This window comes from Labeo rohita, chromosome 16, assembly GCF_022985175.1.
Source record: "Labeo rohita strain BAU-BD-2019 chromosome 16, IGBB_LRoh.1.0, whole genome shotgun sequence".
In the NCBI taxonomy this organism is placed as follows: Eukaryota; Metazoa; Chordata; class Actinopteri; order Cypriniformes; family Cyprinidae; genus Labeo; species Labeo rohita.
The window spans coordinates 5179395-5207280 of NC_066884.1; the positions used below are offsets into that span (position 1 = coordinate 5179395).

At 30.5% G+C, this 27886-nt stretch overlaps 1 protein-coding gene across 1 annotated transcript in view; it reads right to left on the minus strand.

Moving 5' to 3' along the window:
- LOC127178634 (thrombospondin type-1 domain-containing protein 7A) overlaps positions 1 to 27886 on the minus strand; it is a 157318-nt gene that overhangs the window by 37355 nt on the left and 92077 nt on the right. Inside the window, exons 8-13 of the mRNA XM_051131612.1 lie at positions 21064 to 21295; positions 11116 to 11231; positions 8681 to 8816; positions 8215 to 8318; positions 6307 to 6501; positions 4106 to 4369 (exon numbers count right to left, since the gene is read on the minus strand). Coding sequence (XP_050987569.1) covers positions 4106 to 4369; positions 6307 to 6501; positions 8215 to 8318; positions 8681 to 8816; positions 11116 to 11231; positions 21064 to 21295 — 1047 coding nt within the window. The remainder of the gene's footprint in view (positions 1 to 4105; positions 4370 to 6306; positions 6502 to 8214; positions 8319 to 8680; positions 8817 to 11115; positions 11232 to 21063; positions 21296 to 27886) is intronic.

Below are 27886 nucleotides of genomic sequence, written 5' to 3' on the forward strand. Positions count from 1 at the left end.
TAGGAGACGCCACTTTGAGATCATGAAGCTCATGGAATTCTAGTGAAACTTCATCTCTCCGTGTGATTTCGTGTGAATGTCCTCGGGAGGGCATTCGTGATACATCAGATCACAAGAAAGATTTCTTATGTTTTCTGGAAAATAATTTGACTTGAATCAATTGTGGAGTTAAATTCTCAAGCCTTTAGACTCTTGGGAAATAAAGTAGAGGAAGTAACCGAATAAGACGACATTTGAGCCGTTTGGCAAGATTATTTTAAGCCTAATCACATTTCTCATAGCCACTCTTACTTCATTTTCAATTGACAACTTTCATCTTAGTTTTTAAACGTGGGCTACTGATCAGCCTGAATAACACTGAATCATCATAATTATCAGTATTCATTAAAGATGTTCGCCCAGTCAAGCATTGCTATTAATATATGGTAGCTCACAGTATCATATAACTCATCTAGTAAAGAAAATCTGTTGCAAATTGCCTTAAAATAAATAATATATATATATATATATATATTTTACATATAATATTATTTTTATATAATATTTAATATTTATATATTTAATAATATTTATTATTCATAAATTCAATGATGTATATTCTATATTTACAATGTAAATGTATAAATAATAATTAAGGAATAATTCAAGTTAAAATTAATTAAAGAATAATTAAAATTTATATTATACAGGATAAATATTTAAATACAAAAAAAAATCCAAATTATAAATATAAAGAATATATAAAATCCACATTATAAAGAATATATACATTTAAAAATATTTATATCATACATACAAATACTAAATATATTAATATAAAAAACAGGCACATTACAAATATAAAGAATGAATATATATGTATATTTTTATCATTTTTACATAAGTACAAATACTAATATATAAATATAAAAAATATACATTACAAATATAAAGAATCCATATTTAATATTTAAAATATGTATATCAAATAAATAAAGATATATAAATATTAAATATTCAGATTATAAATATAGAAAATAAATATATATATTCTAAAATATTCAATATTTTAACATAAAAATATTTAGATTACAAACATAAACAATATTTATATTAAAGGAGAAGTCCACTTCCAGAACAACAATTCACAAATAATTTACTCACCCCCTTGTCATCCAAGATGTTCATGTCTTTCTTTCTTCAGTCATGGAGAAATTATGGTTTTTGAGAAAAGCATTTCAGGCTTTTTCTTCGTATAATGGACTTCAATTGTGCCCCCGATTTTTAACTTCCAAAATGTAGTTTAAATGCAGCTTCAAAGGACTCTAAACGATCCCAGTCGAGGAAGAAGGGTCTTATCTAGCGAAATGATCTATCATTTTTTCGTAAAATAAAAATGTGTATACTTTTTGCACAAAAGCTCATGCAGCACAGGCTCTGGGATGAGCGTTCACGTACTATTGAATAACATCGAAAGGTCACGCGGAACGTAGGCGGAACCAAAGACCCGGTGTTTGCACTGTAAATCAAACACTGTTTACAAACAAAAAGGTAAAACGATGTTGAATGATTCTGAGGTTGAACGACTCAAAAAACCTGAAGATTCAAAACAGGTGAACTAATTCCAGTACAGAACCTAATAGGATGTTGCGCATGTGCGACTGAACGAATCACTCCCAGAGACGACTCGTTCTGCCCGAGTCACATTAAAGATTCGTTCAAAATGAACGAATCGTTCAATAACGACCTGTGGACGCGCATCCCAGACCCTGTGCTACACAAGCTTTTGTGCTTAAAAAGTATACACATTTTTATTTTTCAAAAAAAAAAAAAAAATGGCTGATTGTTTCGCTAGATAAGACCCTTCTTCCTAGGCTGGGATTGTTTAGAGTCTTTTGAAGCTGCATTTAAACTACATTTTGTGAAGTTCAAAATCGGGGGCATAATTGAAGTCCATTATATGGAGAAAAATCCTGAAATGTTTTCCTCAAAAACCATAATTCTTTTACGACTGAAGACAGAAAGACATGAACATCTTGAATGACAAGGGGGTGAGTATATTATTTGTGAATTGTTGTTCTGGAAGTGGACTTCTCCTTTAAAGTAATGGTATATTATCCGTAATGCCATGAAAATCATTCATGCATTCTAAGCATTTTTTTGGATTCAACCCTGAATAAGAGCCCTTTCTCGATTCCCAACCCCACGTGGTGTCGTGTGCTTTAAAAGCGAGAGTATCTGTCAGTGGTTAATGTCAGCTCTGATTAGGCCGGTCCGGGACAGCATGTGGTCTTTAATGAGACCTGGAGATTTATACCTGCAGACCAGCAGGGCGCAACGACTACTCGGGCAGAGGACAAAGTCAAGTGAGCAGCGCCTGGCACTCGTACCAGTCCGCTCATCATCCAAATAACAAGATTAAGTGAGCAATGCACCAAAAGATTTATGAACAGAGAGAGCAGAAGAGCTAAAGACAGAGTATAAGAAAGGTCACGAGAGAGAGGAAGCTGTAGACAGATTAATTAATAGGGATAAAACAACATGCACCAATTGAAGGTGTGAGTTACCTGTCCTTAAATGTCACACTTCTTAGCCAGAAAAAGCTGCAATTTGGAACTGACGTAATGAATTGTACAAATCTGACAAATTTAGACATGAATCAGCAAATTTAGACATAAATGCTTGATTTTGTCATACTTTTTTTGTACACAACCATCTTTTTCATCCTAAATTCTCATGCTATAAAATAAAACAGCATTACTTAATTACAGTTTTGTTTTGTCTGGGTTTTCTATGGCTGTGGAAATCTAATTAAACATTTTTGAAAAGCAGCTTATATTTGAAATATAAGCTTAAAATAAATACTGCACAATTATTTTAAATATTGTGTAAAAAATAAAATCATAAAAAATAGAATAAAATAAAGCACATTATTAAAGCTACAGTTTTAAATGCTTCAAGCTCTTATATTATCCGCTTATATTATCCACATTTAAAATAATAAAATAAAAAAAAGAAATATAATAAAATAATTAAATTAAATTAAATTAAATTAAATTAAATTAAATTAAATTAAATTAAATAAATAAAAAATATTAAGCTCCAGTTTTAAATGCTTCAAGGACTTATATCATCAGCTATAAAAACATATTTAAATAATAATATAATGTAATCATTAAATACTATACTGTCTTGCAAAAAAATAAAAATAAATAAAATGTTTATTTATTTATTAACTGCCAGTTTTAAATAATTATATATTTAATATAATTTAATTTAATTTATTATAATCATTAAACACTATATTAAGACTGTCTCGTAATAAAATAAACGAAAATAAATTACGATTTAAATTTAAATAAAATAAAACATTATTAAGGCTCCAGTTTTAAATGCTTCAAGCACTTATATTATCCACTTTGAAAAATACTAAAATAAAAAATAAAATACAATAAAATAAATAAAAATGCTTAAAGTACTTATAATATCAGCTATAAAAACATATTTAAATAATAATATAATAATGTAATATAATATAATCAATTAATACTATATTAAGACTGTCTCGCAAGAAAATAAAAATAAATAAAATGTTTATGTTAAAATGTAAAATGTTAAAATTATTAAACACCAGGTTTAAATAAATATATATTTCATATAATTAAATGTAATTTATTATAATTATTGAAAACACTACAGTAAGACTGCCTTGTAATAAAAAATAAAATAAAATAAAATAAAATAAAATAAAATAAAATAAAATAAAATAAAATAAAATAAAATAAAATAAAATAAAATAAATGTATTCAATCAAGTGAATGATTGATTTTTTGTCATTTTTGTATGCAAAACTGGTTGCATTCTTTAAACTAGAATAAACTTTTCATTTTTTAAATACATTTTCAAAAGTGCTATTTAAAATGCATGTGTGTATTTTTTTCATACATCTACACCATCAAATCTTCACAGGATGGGAATTCATGGGATGGGCTTGGCTTATTAATATAAATCAGTTAAGTATAGTTTAGAAAGGTTACTTAGCACCGTCAGCTAACTATAATTACAACATCCTAATGAGCGTAATGACGTCAGCTCTTAAATCAGAGTCACATGATGATCATCTTACCGTGACTGTTACAGCGTAAAGTCTCCACGAGCCTGTTGTCCTGGTCGTAGCACACCATGGCCTGGTAGCGGTAGCCCTGTCCGCACTCCTTGACGTCTCCCTGCACCTTCATGCCCATGGCGTTCTCCACGCGGCCCTCGGGCAGGATGCAGTCAGACCAGTTTCCCACAGGCTGGGCGTTGTATTTGTCACAGGGGCAGTACTGGGTCTCGCTCAGCGGGTACATCTGGCTGTTCTTACATTTATCCTTCTTCTTGCTTTTTCCTGTAATCAGAGGAAGTAAGTGTTGATTACGGCACTAATTAAGCTCACTAATGAATGAGTCATGAGCGCCGAGGTCACCTCTAAACCTCCCGCCTACCTCAAATCCGCCGTGTCTTACAGATGCATGACTGGCTGGACTAATGCTTAGAAAAATTATAATCATATTACAATAACATGCTCGGGTTGAATGATGTTTCTAATATTCATGATATGTTTGTGAGGTTTCTGTTGGCTATATATAATTCTATCCAAATGTTATAGTGAAAATAAACACAAGTTTTAAAAATTGTTAGTAATTCTGCTGTTTATTTTTGTCATTTTCTTATAGTTTTTAATTACTTTTCATAAGTTCCTTAATAGTTTTTATTTATTTATTTATTTATTTTTTATTTATTTATTTTATTTACATTTTAGTTTTATTTATTTTGGTAAAACAGATAAAACTACATTAAAATAAGAAAAGTTGTCTATAGATTAATATTTTATTTTTAAAATTCTATTTTATTTGAAAATTGTAATAATATTTCACAATAATAATGGTTTTATTGTATTTTTGATCAAACACATGCATCCTTGGAGCATCCTTAAATGCTTCAAGCACTTATATTATCCACTTTGAAAAATACTACAATAAAAAATAAAATACAATAAAATAAATAAAAATGCTTATAGTACTTATAATATCAGCTATAAAAACATATTTAAATAATAATATAATAATGTAATATAATATAATCAATTAATACTATATTAAGACTGTCTCGCAATAAAATAAAAATAAATAAAATGTTTAATTATTAAACACCAGGTTTAAATAAATATATATTTCATATAATTAAATGTAATTTATTATAATTATTGAAAACACTACAGTAAGACTGCCTCGTAATAAAAAATAAAATAAAATAAAATAAAATAAAATAAAATAAAAAAAAAAAATAAAATAAAATAAAAAAAAAAATGTATTCAATCAAGTGTATGTATTCATTAATTGAAATGTATTCAATTAATTGATTGAATATAATCAATTAATACTATATTAAGACTGTTTTTTGAGATATTATTATAATTACTATTAATATTTTTAAATTTAATTTTTGTCATTTTATTTTGAGTTTCGGTTAAGTATTAGTAATTATGCTGTTTGTCTCAGTCTTTTTTAACGTTTTCATTTATTTTATATTTTTATTAATTATTTCTTATTTATTTTAGTTTTAGTTTTATTTAGTTTTATTTATTTTGGTACATAAGTTAAAACTACATTAAAATGAGAAATGTTGCCTATAGCTAAATATTTCATCTTAAAAATATTGTATTTATTTATTCATTTATTTGTTCGCTTATTTATTTATTTATTTTTACATTTTATTTTGTTTTATTTTATTTTATTATTTAAAATTCCATTTTATTTATTTTGGTACATAAGGTAAAACTACATTAAAATGAGAAATATTATTTATTTTAAAAATATTTCTTTTATTTGATTTTATTATTTTATCTTATTTCAATTTTAGTTTTATTTATTTTGATACATCAGGTAAAACTACACTAAAATAAGAAAAGTTGCCTATAGCAGAACATTTTATTTTACCATTTAATTTTTTACTTTTAATTTCAGATCTAATTCACTAAAATAACTCCACCTCTGTAAATCTAAGAGAATTTTTTTCAAAAGCATAGAAAATTCCAAAGACTTTTGAATGTTAGTGTATGTTAAAAATATTGAATTTTGACTGTATTTTACCCTTTTAAACAATTGTATAATTATAAAGATATTCTGAATTCATTTATTATTTCTGAAGTCATTTATTATTTACACTACCTGGAGTTCAATGGCTCAGGGAAAACCAATTGAAATACCTCACTTCATTCTGGGATGGAACCAGCAACCTTCTGAGTTCAAAGCACAGTGTTAATGATGCATATGTCCTAATTACCCACGAGAGCCCTCCTCCGGGTACGGACCCCCACGCAGTCCGAGGTGCAAGGAGAGAACTTGGACCAGTTGGTGAGCTGGCAGTCGTCTCGGCACGGCAACTGGCAGGGTTGGCTCATAACCGGCATGCTGCTGGCAAACTTCAGACACTGAACCACATCAGCCACTGTACCATCCAGCTGCCTACAGGAGATAGCTGCAGATCACACACACAAACACAGCACTGAGACTCCCGCTGATTACAGAGAGGATGTGCCACAGCACCAGACACACAGAGAAAAGGTGCAGGTGAACAGAAGATGGTTATTTATAGAAATGACACACGCAAGAGAGAGAGAGAACGAGAGTCATGCTGTTCACTTTGATCAGAAACCAGTTTAAATTATGCATTACATTTCTGTAGCTTTTATATAATCCAATAATTTTTTCCCCCAGTTGTTCTGGTTTATTATTATTTTAGTTATTTTAGGACATCAGTTTGAACTACATTAAAATGAGAAATATTGCACTGGCAACGAGTTGAAATAATAATATTTATTTTATCTAAGTTGATGGTTTTATTTATTTATTTAAAATTTTACTTCTAGTTTTAGTTTTAGTTTAGTAGATTTTTTTTTCCAATTTTTGATTAAATAGTATATTTAGAATGGCTGGTTTAAATAGCATATTAAAAATGACTGGTAAAAATAAAATAAAATAAAATAAAATAAAATAAAATAAAATAAAATAAAATAAAATAAAATAAAATAAACCATTAGTAAAGGATTTTAACTAAATTATATTACTATATTACCAGACTGAAATAAAAAAAAAAAAACATGTTATTTTTAAAAATTAAAAACTATACATTACATTTAAATAATGTAATTAAATAGTATATTAAGAATAGCTGGTTTAAATAACATATATATGACTGGTAGATAAATAAAATAAAATAATTACTAAATTATTCTTTTTTTTATTAATAAAAAGCTATAATATGGTCACTTAAGCTTATCACAATAACTAAGTTTAATCCACGAATAAACTATAATATCTCAATAATAAATTAATTATGAATGGCTATAAAAGCTGTAAGACATGCCTGTAAAGCTGTTGTGATACTGGTGAGGCTGTGTAATCTATTAAGACGCAGAGTCACGTTGGAAGTGACGTGAGGACAGTAAACAGGAACCATTAGGTCACACTTTAGGCCACTATAGAGTTCAATAGTGATGACGCCAACTCGACGCCCTTCCGTACTGTCGAGGGCAATCAGATCAAGAGTTTGAAGGATTGCTTCTGCTCCTGAGATGCACTGAAGGGCAAATGTGAAGTCTAGTGTGATGGAAGACCCTGTCAGACCAATATTTATACCAGGATAATACATAATAAAGTCTTCCACTGCCTCACGAGTGACAGGAATGTCTAAACAAACTGGAAACAAAAAGAAAAAGGCACCTAAAACAACTGTGGAAAAACAATTATGAAAACACTTCCCCGACTTCAACTGAAAAAACTAACACTGTTTTGAAAGCCACAGACTCTGAGGGATAAAGCAGAATGCAAATGAGAGAAAGCAATTCACAGATTCAAGAGAAGATCCTATATCAGATAATATACCAACTTAATGGTTATTGCATGAGATTTCACAGCTACAGAAACAGTATTCGGACACTGCGTGGGAATTCACTAAGAATAAATTGTGCACACCCTGCCTGAGTTGCTTAAGCATTCGATTAAATGAATTATGCAAATATGCACAAAATCTGTGTTGAATGCATTTTGCATGCTGCAATTCTCGATTATGGTTGGTTATTGAATAAGACACAGATCGTTGTGCAGGAATACTGTATGTTAAGTGAACGTGAGTGTGTAAGTGAAAGGTCAAAGGTCAGGAGATTCATTTTGCACATGGCAGCTGACGTACCTCTAGTTTGGACTCCAGCTCCACAGTTCTCCTGAGCTCCTTTACTTTCCCTGCGGATGCTCCATGGGACCAGCTGACATTTACGCCACTTGTGCGTTTTCCACCTGCAATTTCAAAGCGATATCATTATATTTATTGGTGGAGGTTGATCAGTTAGGGGACTGGAAATCCTAATTAGCTGCCTTAACTTGAAAAAATATCAGGAAACCCACTGTCTTGGAAAATGAACTCATTTGAGGTAAGCTGTCTACAATCTGATAATATTTTTTACTTAACTTCAAAAATGCTGTATACGGTTTTTGACAGAAAGTTAATTCTGGGGTAAACTATTCCTGTAAGTCTACATATCTTTATTTACTTAAGAAGGTCAGTTTTAGCAAAAATCTATAGTGAATGTCAATATACGTGAAATCCAGCATTGAATCGCTGATAAGTGCAGAGGCAGTGCTTGCGGGTGAAGATGTACCTGTAACCCGGACAGACAGATGGAGTCGCACAGTCTTTCTCTTCATAAAGGACGTCTGGACACTCCTGTCCTCCATTAGCTGGCATTTGGATGATCACTCGATAGTGAAACTGTTTATTCTTCTGCCCATTTGCACCTGTCGTTTCACAAGCTCAGTTCATATCATGCTGAATTATATTGCATTGTGCAGTGCATGATACGTTATTTCTGCTGCTGCAGTCATGGTTATTGTTGTTAAGAAATATTTAGGATGGATGGATAAGAATGACAGTACGATGACAGAATGAACAAATAAACAACAGACTAAGAGATAGAGAAATATAAATAGATAGATAGATAGATAGAACAAATAGAACGAACAAACAAACGATAGATAGATAGATGACAGAACAAATGAACAAATAGAATGAACAAACAAACGACAGACAGATAGATAGATAGGTAGATAGATAGATAGATAGATAGACAGATAGATAGATAGATAGATAGATAGATAGATAGATAGATAGATAGATAGATAGATAGAACAAATAGAATGAACAAATAAACGATAGATAGATAGATATATAGATAGATAGATAGATAGATAGATAGATAGATAGAACAAATAGAATGAACAAACAAACGATAGATAGATAGATAGATAGATAGATAGATAGATAGATAGATAGATAGATAGATAGAATGAACAAATAGAATGAACAAACAAACGATAGATAGATAGATAGATAGATAGATAGATAGATAGATAGATAAATAGATAAATAGATAAATAGATAGATAGATAGATAGATAGATAGATAGAATGAACAAATAGAATGAACAAACAAATGATAGATAGACAGATAGAACAAATGAACAAATGGAATGAACAAACAAACGATAGACAGACAGACAGATAGATAGATAGATAGATAGATAGATAGATAGATAGATAGATAGATAGATAGATAGATAGATAGATAGATAGATAGATAGAAATCGAATGATAGATAGATAGATAGATAGATAGATAGATAGATAGATAGATAGATAGACAGACAGATAGACAGACAGATAGATAGATAGATAGATAGATAGATAGATAGATAGATAGATAGATAGATAGATAGAACAAATAGAATGAACAAACAAACAACAGACAGACAGACAGACAGACAGACAGACAGATAGATAGATAGATAGATAGATAGATAGATAGATAGATAGATAGATAGATAGATAGATAGATAGACAGATAGATAGATAGATAGATAGATAGATAGATAGATAGATAGATAGATAGATAGAATGAACATATAGAATGAACAAACAAACGATAGACAGACAGACAGATAGATAGATAGATAGATAGATAGATAGATAGATAGATAAATAGATAAATAGATAGATAGATAGATAGATAGATAGATAGACAGATAGATAGATAGATAGATAGATAGATAGATAGATAGATAGATAGATAGATAGATAGATAGATAGATAGATAGATAGAATGAACATATAGAATGAACAAACAAACGATAGACAGACAGACAGATAGATAGATAGCTAGATAGCTAGATAGATCGATAGATAAATAGATAAATAGACAGATAGATAGAGAGATAGATAGACAGATAGACAGATAGATAGATAGATAGATAGATAGATAGATAGATAGATAGAACAAATAGAACGAACAAACGATAGACAGATAGATAGATAGATAGATAGATAGATAGATAGATAGATAGATAGATAGATAGATAGATAGATAGATAGATAGATAGATAGATAGATAGATAGATAGATAGATAGATAGATAGATAGATGGATAGAACAAATAGAACGAACAAACGATAGACAGATACATAGATAGATAGATAGATAGATAGATAGATAGATAGACAGATAGATAGATAGATAGATAGATAGATAGATAGATAGATAGATAGATAGATAGATAGATAGATAGAACAAATAGAACGAACAAACGATAGACAGATACATAGATAGATAGATAGATAGATAGATAGATAGATAGATAGATAGATAGATAGATAGATAGATAGATAGATAGATAGATAGATAGATAGATAGATAGATAGATAGATAGATAGATAGATAGATAGATAGAACAAATAGAACGAACAAACAATAGACAGATACATAGATAGATAGATAGATAGATAAATAGACAGATAGATAGATAGATAGATAGATAGATAGATAGATAGATAGATAGATAGATAGATAGATAGATAGATAGAACAGATAGATAGATAGAACAAACGATAGACAGATACATAGATAGATAGATAGATAGATAGATAGATAGATAGATAGATAGATAGATAGATAGATAGATAGATAGATAGATAGATAGATAGATAGATAGATAGATAGATAGATAGATAGATAGATAGATAGAACAAAAATGTGGTGTGGTGTACCTGCTTCACAGGAAGTGGGACACTCGGTCCATTCACTGAAGGGAGTCACTATACAGTCTCTCTTGCAGGGCAGTAGACAGGGTCGCACTGACTCTGGCCGAGGAGCTTCAGGACATCTGAAACATCAAACAGATACGCTGAAAGATCACCAGGACACTCAACACACGACAATGTGACGCACATTTGTTTTGATCACAGGAAGCAGGTGGACAAAGAAAGCCCTGTGTCGCACTTTCATCAAAGACCCAATCATCTAAATGAGATTCATTATCAGGCTTAACTACTGCAGGTCACTTAAGCACACATGAATCTGAATACTTTTACTTCACATTTCCCTGCTATCGGGGCCAAAAGAGGTCTTCTAATGGATGTTTTCTTAAATTTGCAGCATTTTATTTTAGTCCAGGTTTTCACACTATTTTCTGCTCGTCCTCTCTGACCCTTCAAATGAAACATGCCATTACTGCTGTGCTTGTGCCTGTAGGATTTTTGAGAAACACTATCTTCACTTATGAAATGAGTAACAACATTGCATTGCACACATAGTTCATCCAATATATTTTTTAACTCCTCCATGTTTCAATAACAACATCTTTGTAAAGCATTGCATTATCTGGTTTACAAAATAATCAGCACTGAAAGGCACACCGTATCTCAGAAAACTAAAAAAACAGCATTAGAATGGAGTCATTTTCGTGAAGCAATTGAAACTGTCTACTTCAATGCATCAAATCAGCTCTCAGATTTAGCCTCCACATGGCATTTATTCATGTATTAAAATGTAAGACCTTTTTAAGACCAAAGAAAGAAATTATAAGGAATAAAAATGTCTTATATTAGCAACATGAAAGCTTGAAAGTACATTTACCAACGGATCTCCATCGTCTTAAAACTTAAGGCTTGAATATTTTTACTCCCAACCACTAAAATATAGAAATCCTTTTTTTTTTTTTAATGTTCCTTCTGATCACACTGCAAAAACCTGACATTCTTCATCAGTATTTCTGTCTTGTTTTCCAGTGCAAATACCTAAAGATATTTAAATCAAGATTTACTTGAAAAGCAAAATTACATAAAGTCAGGTTTATGGAAACTTGGTCAAAATTAAGTGAGTTTATGATTAAAACATGGGCTCAGGAAAAAAAAAAATATCAACTTCATTTAAATGGAAAACATGTTTTAATACCCTATTGACAGATATTTGTTCTTGTTTCAAGTATAAACAAATTTATTTTAGTTCAATTTCTCAGAAAACAAGACTTCAATTTGCATCTCAAGTATCTTGATTTAAGGATGTTTAAATATTCGTATGGGAAAACAGAACAAAAATACTGAGGAAGATTTCAGTGTCACCAAGTCTTGTAGAATTGGGCTACTTTAATTGGGGTTTGCTTCGCAGACCTGGCAACCCTGGAAGATATTCATTTTTTAGCTTGTTTTTAATAGCTACTGGGCTGTTTTTGCTTCACAGACCTGGCAACCCTGGAAGATATTAATATTTTTTTTTAGCTGGTTTTTAATAACTACTGGTCTGGTTTTTGCTTCGCAGACCTGGCAACGCTGGAAGATATTAATATTTTTTTAGCTTGTTTTTAATAGCTACTGGGCTGTTTTTGCTTTGCAGACCTGGCAACCCTGGAAGATATTAATATTTTTTTAGCTGGTTTTTAATAGCTACTGGGCTGTTGTTGCTTCGCAGACCTGGCAACCCTGGAAGATATTAATATTTTTTAGCTGGTTTTTAATGACTACTGGGCTGGTTTTTGCTTCGCAGACCTGGCAACCCTGGAAAATTCTTTTTTTGTTGATGTTTTGCAGTGCATGCAGTATTTAATGTCATGCTTTTATGAATTTAAGACTCTCTGCTGTGACCTAAGACCTTTTTAGGACTTCTTAAGACCTTTCTGGGACCTGCAGAAACACTGAAAATATTTTAGTAAAAATATATATACAGTAAAAAAAAGACAGTGAAAAGAAATGTGGGAACTTGTATTTTGTACCTGTATTTTACTTTTTTAAATACAGTATTTTACTTTTAAATTAAGGCCAAAAAAAAAAAAAAAAACTTTAGTTCCCCCAAAAATCATTTACTGACCCTTATGTCATTCCAAACTTGTATAAATTTTTTCCTTCAGAAGAAGATACTTCAAGATATTTTTCATAAAACTTTCTGATCACACTGCAAAAATCTGACATTCTTCATCACTATTTCTGTCTTCTCTTCCAGTGCAAATGTATAAAGATATTTAAATAAAGATTTACTTGAAAAGCCAAATTACAAGCAAAATTAAGAAGTCCAGTTTATGGGAAATTGTTCAAAATTATTTGAGTTTATAATTAAAACATGGGCTCAGGAGAAAAAATGAACTTACTTTAAAAGGTTTTAATACCCTATTGACAGACATTTGTTCTTGCTTCAATCATAAACTTATTTATTTTTGCCTAGTTTCTCAGATAACAAGACTTTGTGTCTTCACTTCGCATCTCAAGTAAATATATCTTGATTTAAGGATGTTTAGATATTTGTATTGAAAGACAAAACAAAAATACTGAGTAAGATATCAATGTTGCTGGTTTTGCTTTGCAGACTTGGCAACCCTGGAAGATTTATTTTTATTTTTTTATTATTTTTTTTTTTTTGCAGTGCATGAAGTGTTTAATGCCATGATTTTATGAATTTTCTCTGCTCTGACTTAAGACCTTTTTTAGACCTGCAGAAACACTGAAAATTTTTTAGTAAAAATATATGCAGTAAAAAAGCGAAATGGTGAAAAGCAATGTTTTCTCAGTATTTTACTTATTTTCTACAATATTTTATTTGTAAAAAGACCATAAAATAAAATAAATAAATAAATAAATAAATAAATAATAAATACATTTAAAAAAAAACACTTTTTAAAGAGATAGTTCCCCCAAAATCATTCATGTCGTTCAAAACTTGTAACATTTCTCAATAGAAAAAGATATTTTTTGACTAACATGACTTTCATTGCATGGATAGATAATAATACATTTTTAAAAACAGCCATTTTATTAAAATGTCTTGTTTATGGTGTTAACTATGGGGTCAGTTTTCCCTTTAAGCCATTTTAAAGCAAATGCATGCTATAAAAATTGAGACACATATCATCAGAAGACTGAAGATTTTTTTTAGATATACTAGTTTTAGCTTTATTGCCCAGCCCAACTCCGTACAATGGATTACATCAGAATCCTTGCAGAGCAAAGCTCAGCAGCATCTGTATCACAACAATGCTTCTTTTTGTTTTCCAATCGCATTTTCCCTGCTCCACGGTTGCATTATGTACCAACCAGACGAGGCAGATAAGACCTCACATCCTGTTACAGTAGTCAGTCACTGGGTAATATTCTTCTTTTATCACTGTTACAGCTCCTCAATTTAAGATCAGGGGTTAGCTTTAATCTGCTCCTGTATTTTAAGCACTGCTCCGGCCCGGACGAATTCCTCTGGATAAAGATAAACAGGGATGCAGCAGTCCAGCAGAGGGTCGTTCGGTAATCTGATCTTTGATCAAATCCTCCGGGCTCCGGCGCGCTGGGATGGCGGTCGCCATGTGCTCTATGCTTCATGAGGGCTGCAAATCTGCCACAATATAATAAAGTAACAGATATGTAAAGCTGATTCATTCGTAATACCAATAACTGAAGCGGTAAATCCTACCAGAGAAACAAATCTGGTTTGGGTGTGCAGGGCTCTCCTGGAGATTGGGTAAACTTCTGACAGCGCATTAGCAACATTTCCTGACAGACGCTGGCTCAACTATTTAATGCCTATCCTGTTACAACCGGTTAAGAGTGCAATATCACACAAGGAAATGACTCATTAAAAATACAAAATAAATTTGTTATTGTTGCGAACAGAAAGGATTAGACAGGAATAAGGCTTGGTAATCTTTCAAGAGCGTCATTAAAAAAACAGCTTATACATTTAACCACGAGGAAGAAAATGCATCGTTCCCTTGCCCTCTTCTAAGTTGTCATTATTTTTCAATTAGGATTAACAGTGAAGTGAGGGATCGCATTTCCTTGAAGGTTTCACTGAAGTAGCTCATTAGAGTTTCTGGAAATACTATTATGACGCTGTCTTTGCATTGTTAATCACTTCTAATAGGATACTCCTTTGAAGTACAACTTTTTTGACCTGTTAAGCAGGGCGGACAGAATAAAATGACAAGAACTATCTTAGAAACAAGTCATGCAAGTACAGCTCCTGTCTAAATAAACCAGTAGTAACTTTTGACGATGAAGGTATAATTAGTGTTGCATCTTCAGCTCAAATGATAATATTTTTCCAAGCACTAACTAAGTAATGCATATGGTCATTCCTGTGTTTAGTATTATTTATATACTATTATTATATATAAAAGCAAATATTGATACTTTAAATTAGCTTTTATTTTTATCATTTCAGTTTTTGTTTTAATTTTAGTGTAGGGTTTTAGTCAGGTTTAATTTCTTTATTCATTTATGTTTTAATATTTCTAATAATATTTATATATATATATATTTTCATTTTAGTTTTCATTTATTTTTTAGTTTGGTTTTACATTCTTTAACATAAGCTTATTTAGCCAAGACAGAATTTATATTACATAATTTTTCATATTTATTTATTGAATTTTTTTATATACATTTTTTAAATATATATTTCCAATAACATTTTAATATTTGATTTATTTTTTATTTCAGGTTTTTGTTCTTCAACATAAGCTTATTTATTTTAGTTAGCCAAGGCAGCATTTACAATTTTTAGTTTTTCAATTTAGTTAAAAAAAAAAAAATTGCTCATTTTAAACCTGCATGAGTTCAAATAGAAAAAAATAATTTCATAAAAATGCAACATCTCATCTTGCTGCTGCTAAAATATAAAGTAGCTCTTGAAAATTTCCATTTTCACTTTGTTTTATTTTTATTTCAATACTACAAATTACAATGTTTTGTAATGTATTTCAATTACCGAAAATTAGGTTTTAGCTTTAGTTGTCAATAAAAACAAATGAAATGCAATCTTATAAAAATAAAACATCCTATTTTGCTGCTGCTAAAATATCAAGTCTATCTTTTGAATAGTGTGTGAAAACCTTGTATGAATAATAATTGTTACAAATGCTCCTCCTTCTTGTAGTGTCTCTATTGTGACAGAGTAGCAGTGCACATGCTCTTGACGTTTCCTACTCTTTATTCACTACATAGTCTGTGTAAGTATCCTAAAAAACAGCTAGCTCCTCAAAGCTGTCAGAGCGAGAGATAAACCCGAGCGACAGCAGCAGTTGTCAGTTATTGTGAGGCGCATCAAAGGTCCGGGCTCTGAGCTTTAACATCGCTGTCTGTGTGATTGTGCGCTTTCTCTCAGTCTGATGCTGTGAGTGACACAAAGTGGCTCAGGGCAGGAAAACCTGCGTAAGCTCTGCCTGCCCCAGACCTGGGCAAAAAAAACATGATTTATGATTTACTGCAAGCAGGTCTAGACAAGATATTCAAAATGAAATGCAAGTCTGAGAGAGGATGTGAATTTTGATTTTGTTTTGGGTCACATCAAATGCCTCCGAAGCCACGTAAACATAACAAATGCATATAAATGAAGTCGAAATTCACCATTTTAGTTTTCCATACACATTTCTAGTCTTGCTGTGCATTATACCAAACACCATTCCATAGAATAGACATGACTGTCATAGTAATCATTCATCAAAATGAAGAAACTCAACCTCTGAATCTCTTTTTCTCAACCTCATGTCTAACCACATGATTATTTTCTGGTACATAGAATAACACTCATTTTTTACAATCCAATCGATTTCCAAAATACATCACAAAAGCTTTTTTATCCCCCGGTAAAAAGGGTAATTTTGACTTATCTCAAAATTCAAAATTCTGAGTTCATATCTGACAATTTAGATTTTTTACTTGAAATATCTTCTGAAATTGCGAGACATAATTGTGCATTTTTAGAAAAAAAGTCTGAATTGCCAGATAAAAATGCAGAATTTTGAAATATAAACTTGCAATTGCACAAAAATGTAAAAATTGTGAGAAAAAAATCTAAATGACCTAACTAATTTTAATGTGGAATTGCAAGATATCAAGGCAGAATTGTGAAAAATAAACTTATGTGAAAATTCTGAGAAAAAAAAATGAAATGTGAGATATAAACGTGCAGCTGCCATATAGAAAAGTCAGAAATGTGAAATAAAAAACTTTACCATTTACCATTTTTTTTAATTACTATTTGGCGGAAACAACAACAGAATTGCAAGATGTAAACCCAGAATTATGACACACACACACAAATGAAATTGCAAAATGTACACCCAGGCGAAAAGTCTAGAATTCTAAGAATTCTAAACAACAAGCGGAAGCAACAAGAACAACCAAAAAAACAAAAAACAAAAAAACAGAATTGTAAGATGTAAATTCAGAATTATGACTGACACACACACAAAATGGGATTGTGAGATGTAAACCCCAAATTCTGAGGGGAAAAGTCTAGAATTCTAAGAATTCTAAACAACAAGTGGAAGCAACAAGAATAACAACCAAAAAACAAAACACAACAAAACAGAATTGTAAGATGTTAATTTAGAATTACGACTGACACACACACAAAATGGAATTTTGAGATGTAAACCCAGAATTCTGGTGAGAAAAGTCTAAAGTAAGTCTAAAAAACCCAGAATTATGACTGACACACACACACACACACACAAAATGGAATTGCAAGATGTAAACCCAGAATTATGACACACACACAAAAAATAGAATTACAAAATGTAAGCCCAGAATTCTGAGGGGAAAAGTCTATAATTCAAAGAATTCTAAGTTTATACTTCACAATTCTGATTTTAAGTTTAAATATTGCAATTCTGACTTTTTTTTTTTATTTTGTGGCAGAAACAATAACAAAACAGAATTGTGAGACGTAAACCCAGAATTGTGACTGACACACACACACACAAAAAACTGAATTGTGAGGAGAAAGTCTAGAATTCTAAGATAAGTTTATTCTGTTTTGCCTTTTTTTTTTTTTTTTTTTAGAATTACGTTTAATTCTTGCAGTTCTGAAAATGTGAGAAAAAAAGTCTGAATTGTGTGATAGAAACAGATATAAACAGTCGCAAGTACCTCAATTCATTTTTTATTCTGTCATGAAAAAGGGCTTCCAGATATAAAACAAAAATGCTTTTTCTACAACTTTCTGAACATAAAAAAATGATTGGAGAATTATTCCTTTTTTTTTAAATCCTAAAATCTGACATTTTATCAAATTGTACTTTTACAACCTAGGGCGTCTACACTTAAACACAACTTTCTGCTCCTTAAAGTGGTAAAAAGCGAGTGGAAAATGCAATATAATAGCTAAGCCTCAATTTGTCTATGCCACAAAACCCACTGCTATTGTTTCCACAAAGGACTGTCAGGAGGACAACGTCTAAGTGGATCAATGATGTATTTTTAGGGGGGTTGTTTGTGCTAAGCCTCAAGAGGCCCCTCATCTAGTGGTGATTAAATTGCATTAAAGAATCAAACCCTCTTAATTACCACTATTATCATCAATAGGAAATTAGGCAGTCTGAAAATGACTGTGCTAATTAGCCTGTTTGTGACTCCATGTTTATTCGGCTTTCAGCAGCTCGTTTGCCTGCAGTGGAATGATAGGGTTTGTGAGCACGCAGACATCTGTAGAGCAATTACAATCTGCCACTCAAACACAAGCAATCCATCTTCTACTGAAACAATTCTCCATCACCATTAACTGAGACTCTTGATTTGAGGTACGATTCACGCCATATGTGATTACATCATAATAACAGATGGTAATATTGCAACATGAAATGGCAAAACATTAAGATTACATTCATGTCATGAATTCTGTCATGAATATGTCCAGAATATTCATTACAAATTACATTTTGTATTAAGATTAATGACAACCATTTCAGGACCTAGATTTTTTTTTGCACTGTGGCAATTAAGCATCACACTGTCATTATGCTAAAAAAAAAACACACCTCATTCTCATTACTGTAATGCAGAAAAATATAATATGCAATGCAGTATTATGGTACTGAATATTATTGTATTGCACTGCCTTTTTTTAAAGATGATTTTAAAGATAAAAAATATGATTTAAATATAAAATAATTAAAATAAAATGAAGAAATTATTATATAATTATTAAATACTATATAATTATTTGATACTATATTAGGGCTGAACACACTACTGTAATGTTAATTTGTCATGACAATAAGGCCAAAATGCAAACAAACAAAAAATATGGGATTTTTTAGATTATTTCATGGTGGTGAAAAAAACTGAATTGCGAAATAAACTCAAATGTTTAGATATAAAAATGGAATTGTGAGATATGCACAAGGCAGAATTCTGAAATATAAACTTGTAATTCTTAAAAAAACATTCTGAATTGTGAGATATATATAGCAGCTGCTATATAAAAGTCAGAATTGTGAATTAAAAACACTAAATACTAAACTACAAAGAACAAAAACAAAATAACAAAAACAAAAAAATAATGAAACAAACAAAAAAAAGTAAAATGCTAAATGTAACACAAAAATGAAAACGTGAAATGTAAATGTAAACCCTGAGTTCTGAGGGGAAACGTCTAGAATCCTGAGAATTCTAAGTTTATACTTTGCAATTCAGATTTTTTCAAAATTCCAAATTTAAATCTTGAAATTCTGACTTTTTTGTGGCGGAAATTTCGTTTAAATCTTGCAATTCTGAGTTTATATCCTGCAGTTCTGAGAATATTGTGAGAAAGACTGAAAAATGTATAAAACAAAGAAAATGAGTCTATATAGATATAAAAAGTAATACAGTATACATAAATAATGAAAAACTAAAAAAATATATGAGATAAAATAAGTTACTGCATAAAAGAAGTAACTATATTTGCAGAGTTCAGATGCAAAAGCCTCAAAGTGCAGTATGAAATTTTCTTATAAAATGAGCATGTGTGTAGGTTCAGTAATTCCACTTTTATGGGAATAAATAGGTTCTTTCAATTGCCATTAAAGTGATATATATATCACTAGTCCGATAGTTCTAGCTCAATCTGACCTGGCAGCATCATTGTCACATGGCAGCTGATTGGTTCTCTCCTGTATTGGTAGCCAATGAGCTTACTGCTCAGTATTTAAATACCTGGCTTTTATTTGCTTTAGCAGTTTGCAGCGCAGAAACCCTTCACCTTCCCCAGCTCCACCTGTATAGATCTGCTACCGGGTGATTCATGTATGCTATACAAGGGTTATTCATATGTACAGCAGCAGTATTTCTTACATGCTTACAGCAGCATGTTGAGGATGTATTGGCAGTAGCAAGTCTCTGTACTTTCTTTGCCACAGCAGCATTAGCATAGCAGATCTTTTCCACCAAGACCAACATTAACATTGTCATGTACATTACCATGCCAGTCCCTCCGAGTTGAGACAGAAATATATATACACACACACACACGCTCATATGCATGCGTTGTGGTACTCTCGTGAACTGAAAACTGACATAAAGTCGTTATTTTTGTTTTCTTTGCGCACAAAAATTTTCTCGTAGCTTCATAACATTACAGTTGAACCACTGATGTCACATGGACTATTTTAACAATGTCCTTACTACCTTTCTGTGTCCTGAACATTGTAGTTGTGTTGCTGTCTATTGCGGGGTCAGAAAGCTCTTGGATTTCATCAAAAATGTCTTCATTTGATGAACAAAGGTCTTACAGGTTTGGAACAACATGGGTGAGTAATTAATGACAGAATTTTCACTTTTTGGGTGAACTGTCCCTTTAAGATTGTTACTCATTTCATATGCAAAAAGGTTGGGCAATCATATAAGAGGTCATTTACATACAGAATTCTTCAGAGAAGAGAAACCAAATAAAATAAAATTTTCACGTAGACTTACTTTTTGGGCGGCACCTGTCCGACGTTGACTTTGACGCACATGACCTTGCGCGTTTGCACGCCCATGGTGCAGGTGGATTTGTCTGCGCTAGAGGAGGTATTGAGGGTGGATGTGGTGGTGTCCTCCACGCACTGTCCCCAGGGGCCCGTCTGCCAGTGATACACGATGCAAGGATGCTCATTACAGTTCCGCACCTCCTGTAGGGCGCTGGTGTTCGGACAGCTGGAACCTCCTGCAAGAGTGTGAAGACATGCATGAGGTGTGACACGTGTCTACACTAGACGCGTCACTAGATGTGTCACGCCAGCACAGCTTCAGGTTCTCCACAGTGGAAACACTGAAGATGTGCGTCAGCTCCAGATAAGACTTCAGCTACAGTAAAATCCACTGAAAATAATAAATAATAACCAGAAAATCACTATGCTTTGGTAACATTTTATCCCCCAATGTTTTGTAAAGTGCCTTATTTTCATCAAGGTTGCATTTATTTGATAAAAAAAAACAACAACAGTAAAATTGTAAAATATTATTACTATTTAAAACAAGTATTTTCTATTTAAATATATTGTAAAACGTAATTTATTTTTGTAATTAAAGCTACATTTTCAGCATCATTACTCCAGTCTTCAGTGTCACATGATCCTTCAGAAATCATTCTAATATGCTGATTTGCTGCTCGAGATATATATATATATATACACATTAGTATATATATTATTATATATATTATTAAATATATATTATATATATTTTATTATATATATTTTAGATATATTTTAAATTTAGATTTATTTATATTGATGTTTACTGTCAGTTTAATGCATCCTTGCTAAATAAAAGATTTTTTTTTTTAATATTAGTGCACAGAAAGTAGTGTACATTGACTGCCATTAATGTTTTTTAAAGAAATGTCTTCTGCTCACCAAGGCTGCATTTATTTGATTAAAAACAGAGAAAAAAAAACAGTAATATTGTGGAATATTATTACACTTTAAAATAGCTGTTCTCTATTTTAATATACTTTAAAATATAATTTATTCCTGTGATGCAAAGCTGAATTTTCAGCATCATTACTCCAGTCCACAGTGTCACACGATCCTTAAGAAATCATTCTAATATTCTGACTAATTATCAATGTTGGAAACTGTTCTGCTGATTATTTATTTATTTTGTATTTTTTAGAACCTGTGATACATTTTTCAGGATTTTTTTTGATAAATAACAAATTAAAATAAACAACTGAAATAATTAAAAATTATTTTGCATAGGCCATTTTAGTACAGCAAATGCATTAGAAAAATGTCTTTTCTTCCTTGTTTTTTGTCTTGCTGGCATCCTTCGGAGTGAGACGGGTCAAGTGTTCATTTTCTCAAATCTCAACATAATGCCGTCATCTCCAGTCGCTTAAACTTGTTCTAAATTGATTAAGATGAAACACTCCACATAATTGCCGCCTCCTAATTCCTCACAAATGGCAGATAGTCGATGCAGCCGGCGGAGAGCAGCGCGGTGTGTCTAAATAATTGCTGACATTTACAGGTTTGCAGATGACAGAGCAGCCCAGTGGGCCTGTGAATCAAAGCTCTCTCATTCTCAGAGGAAGGCAAGAGCTTTATGAGAGGAAGTGAGCGAATACGCCTGCCTGGTTTAACTTCATAATGCGCACATTATTATAGTTATTAGATCTGACTGTCAGAACCACTAAACAGGTGATTATTGTGTTTATGTTGGGCATCGAGTTGAAGGGTAATAATAGACTTTGTTTAAACTTAACCATAGGTAACCAAGGCTCTTTCTTATTATTTTAAACCCTGATTTGAGATGCTATATAAGTATAAGGATGATTCTTTTAGTTCAAGGCACTTCTGACACCTTGAAAAATCATATTTCTTCAAACGATGTTTCATCTGCTTTAAAACATTTATCACATGTCCAAGAAAAAGATTTGATCAAAGTTTTGATGAGACTTCAAGTATAATGTGGTATCCAGGGTTATTATAGTTAACTGAAACTAAAATAAAACCAAAACCACAAAAATATTAATAGTACTGGTTGCTTTTTGATTGTACAAAGTATAGCCAAAATGTCTTTATGTCTTTAGCCTGAAACCTGTCAAAATAAAATAAAACAAAATAATCATTTTATAGAAATTTCTAGGGAATTTACAGTTATTTTATTTGTTTCTATAATATTTTCAATCATAATAATTACAAATCTAGTACAAATTGTAATTAACATTCTTCCAAATAAGGCACATTAAACTGGCCAATACAGACATTTTGGACAATACTGTGGACAATAATTAACTTGATAATTATCTTAAAATTGTTAAATAAAATATAATAATGTTATGTAAAATAAAATTAGCTTAAATAAAATGAAGTAAAATTAAATAAAACAAAATAATCATCATTTTATAGAAATGTCTGGGGGATTTTCTATTTTATTTGTTTCTATAATATTTGCAAGCATAATAATTAAAATTTTAGTAAAAATGGTAATTGACATTCCTCCAAATATTGCACATTAAACCAGCAAATATATAATTGTTAAATAAATGTAATAAAATAAAATAAAATAAAATCACACATCACTACTAAAGCTCCAGGTTGAAATGTTTCGAGCACCTGAATAATCAGCTTTTAAAGCAGCTTTAAATTTTTTTAGATTTAATTACGGAATTATTATTTAATAATATAATAATTAAATACTATATTAAGAATGACTTGCATAAAATAAAAATAAAAAAGTGCAAAAGCATCATTCTCAATTTATTTTAGTTGTTATTTGAAGGAAAATAACTAAAACTGAAATAAAAAAATACTACTACTATAAACATTTTAAAAAATTACAAAAACACAACAGAATTACGAACACTGACTAAATTAAAATGAAAACAGTCAATATAAAAATAAATTTGAAAATGAAAAAAAATATATATATAAACATATAATATTGATACTAAAATAACACTGGTATCATGTGTAAGTCTCTGTAATTGTAATGACATTTCTAAAGTTTAGAAGAAAATTCCATTAGATAAGCTTTAATCTTTCTAACAGCAAATTGCTATAAACAGTGTTTCAGAGCTGTCTCAAAGCTGTTTTGAAAAACACATAAAAGGCTGCAAATAATTATATGGCAGAGATGAGGTTTACTGTCAGTCTCATTTTCATCATAACCCAACATAAACATTGTTGGAAAAAGGTGGATGGTAAAGGTGAGTAAATCTAATTAAAAGTACAGTATATATTTGAAGTACATAAAAGTAAAGTAGATATTTTCTTATATAAGGTTACAGAAAAAGTTTAAAAACAGATGAAGAGATGAAAAAACAGATTATAGAGATCTTCTGGCAAATTTAACCTTTCAAAAGCAGTAAAAATGAATTTAAGTCAATAAAACTAACTTTAAAGCTACTGTAATGATCTATGTTTTTTAAACTAGAATACATGCTTTTAATAAAAGGATTTTTCTGTAAAAGAAAAAAAAAAAGAGAACAGAGGAATTGCATTAAATGAAGCGTTACCCATATACAGTATGGAAACAATGCAGTTTAGCAACAGACAACCAATCATAAACTGCCTCAGAGCTTAGCTCATAAAACATTCATGCACTTTGCATAGCCGCAGTGAGTAAAACTGTTCAGCGTCTGAAGTAAACTCCTAAATCAATGTTATTAAAGTCATCAATATGCAAATAAGAAAGCAAGCCAGGGTTTACAAATGTACAGTGTGAAACCTTGTCGACTGCTATCATTAATTACTAACCCAGGGTAAAGAAGAGTGCATAACACTGAACAAAAACCAAGGGTTAAGAATGAACAAAGTGAAGTGTGAAAAGCCAAATTTGCCATCTTCCCACTGGAACACGGCTATGTGTCTATGAAGCTTAAGTGTGCAGCGTTACGAACGCCTCCACAAAATCTTGACATTGAGCTTTTCAGAAGATGTTCTGCAATCAAAGAAAGCACGTTCACTGCTTTATTTCTGTGGGTGTTTCTAATGAATTGATTTCCTGAAATGACAGCTCATGATCAGGGTTTAAGCCGGAAACAAAGCATGCACACATGTAACAGATACGCACATAAAAACATGCTTGAAAATATGATGCATTATTCTGAGTGTGCAAGTGTGACATGGTTTTAATAGATAGTATATTTATATAAAAAAGAATATTAATAATACTGGTTGCACTTTGATAGCATAACATATATATATATATTTTTCACTGTAATTAAAATTCTTCCAAATGAAAGCGCATTAAACTGGTCAATACTGACAACACTGTTCACAATAATTTAGTTGATATTCATCCTATTCTTAAAATTTGATCAACATTTTAAACAACAAAAAAACAACAACATTATTACTAAAACATTTCGAGCATTATTATTATTATTATTATTATTTGCATAATATTATTAATTAAATACTATATTACGATCGACTTGTATAAAATAAAATACAATTTTTATATAGAGGTTTTGCTGGATTTTCTGTGATTTTATTTATTTCTATAATATTTGAAAGCATAACAATTAAATTTCTTTTCTGTATTTAACATTTTTCCACAAAAAAGCACATTAAACTGGCAAATACTAACAATACTGTGCACAATAATTAAGTTGATATTTATTCTGATCTTAAAATTGTTAAATAAATGTAAATATTATGTTAAAAAAAACACAAAAAAACAATACTAAAGCATTTCGAACACATGAATAATCAGCTATAAAAAGCACTTTATATTTAAAATTAGATTTAATTACTAAAATATTAATTACATAATATTAAAATTAAATACTATATTAAGAATGACTTGTATAATAATAAAATAAAAATAACCATTATTTTGATTTCTGGGGATTTTCTGTGATTTTATTTGTTTTAATAATATTTGTAGGCATAATAATTACATTTTTTTGTAATTAACATTCTTCCAAATAAAAGCACATTGAACTGACCAATACTGACAATACTGTGCACAATAATAAAGTTGATGTTTCCTAATATTAAAACTGTTAAATAAATTAAATGTTAAAGGAAAAAAAAAAATAGTGACTTTATTTGTTTCTACAATATTTGGAGGCATAATAACTGCATTTTTTTCTATCTTCCATATAAAAGCACATTAAACTGGACAGTACTAACAACACTGTGCACAATAATAAAGTTGATATTTATCCTAATCTTGAAATTGCTAAATATATTTAAATATTATGTAAAATGAAAATAAATAAACTATTACTAAAGCATTTCGAGCACTTGAATAATCAACTTTAAAAAGCAGTTTATATTTAAACTGCAAATTAAACTTATTAAACTTATTAAACTTATTAAAATTAAACTTATTTAATTTGATTTAATTACTGAATTACTATTTAAATAATATAATGATCAAATAGTATATTAAGAACGGCTTGTATAAAATAATTTATTTTTTTTTTTTTCTGGGGATTTCTGGGGAATTTTCTGTGATTTTATTTGTTTCAATAATATTTGGAGGCATAACAATATTTTTTTTTTTGTAATCAACATTCTTCCAAAAAAAAGCACATTAAACTGGCCAATACTGACAATACTGTGCACAATAATTAAGTTGATATTTATCCTAATCTTAAAATTGTTAGATAATGTAAATATTATGTAAAATAAAAATAGTTCTTAAAATAGTTATAAAATAATAATTAAATACTATATTAAGAACGACTTGTATAAAAAAACAAAAAAACAAAAAAAAACAAAAAAGGTGTGTCCACCTCACATCACTGCTTAAAAATGTCTGGGCCATTAAATAGGATAAGATGTTATGCAAGTAGCTAGATAAATGTATTTCAACTAAACTTCAGATTAATCTATTGCTCCACCATGAGAAGAAATCAGTTTACACTCATGTCTGCAATAGTGACTCAGCACTGAGTCAACACTGAACACTGAACAGTGCTGCAACACAGAGAAAGCAATGCATGCACTGCATGATAAACTTCATTCTGAATGCTCTCTGACAGTGTGCTTATACTGTACGTTTGCACAGCAATAAGTGTTTATGGTCACATACTTCCATACAAATACGTTTCTGGCTTTTTTGCAATGTGCAACATCAGTTTCATAAGAGACCCAGAAGACTCAAAATTTTCCTTGTTTACAGTATGAATTTCATCATTCTGCTGACTAGTTCACAAACAAACTCACAAGGTCATGCATAATGTATAAAATCCCACCGAATGAACGGCTGTATTTGGCATCTTACATCACACGTTGAGCAGATGTCTTGCACAGAAAGCATGGTGCATTAACTCATCGTCACATAAATCTATCCGCCTCCCAAAAGGCATTGCTCAAAAAAGCCAGTTACTTTAGTGGAAAATGATGCTTAAAGCAAATGCATTCAAGTGAAAGATCTCACTTTCTTCATTTATATTCGTTGCGGACGCAACATTAAACTTGTGAAAACAAGACTAAGAATAAAAGAATCCATCAACACTTTCTAACCCTATACATACTCAAACACAGCTATTTATTGCACATCTAAATCTACAAACTGCACACAAGAGATGAAAAGAAATTCAACTGTACCATAGAGCTCAGGAAACTTTGGGACCCTTGTAAGACCTTGAGATAAAGCAAAAATTATGAACAACTTCGTATTTAACTTTAGAGAGGTACCACTGCCTCTCTAATAAATATTTCAGGAAGTGCTCGACTAGTACTGAGTTAATGTTTTAACATTTACACATTTTGAGTAACGATAAAAGAACCAACAGTAAGAAAAAACAAGACTTAGCGGCTACTTCAAACCATCCAAACAAATCTAAGAGGAC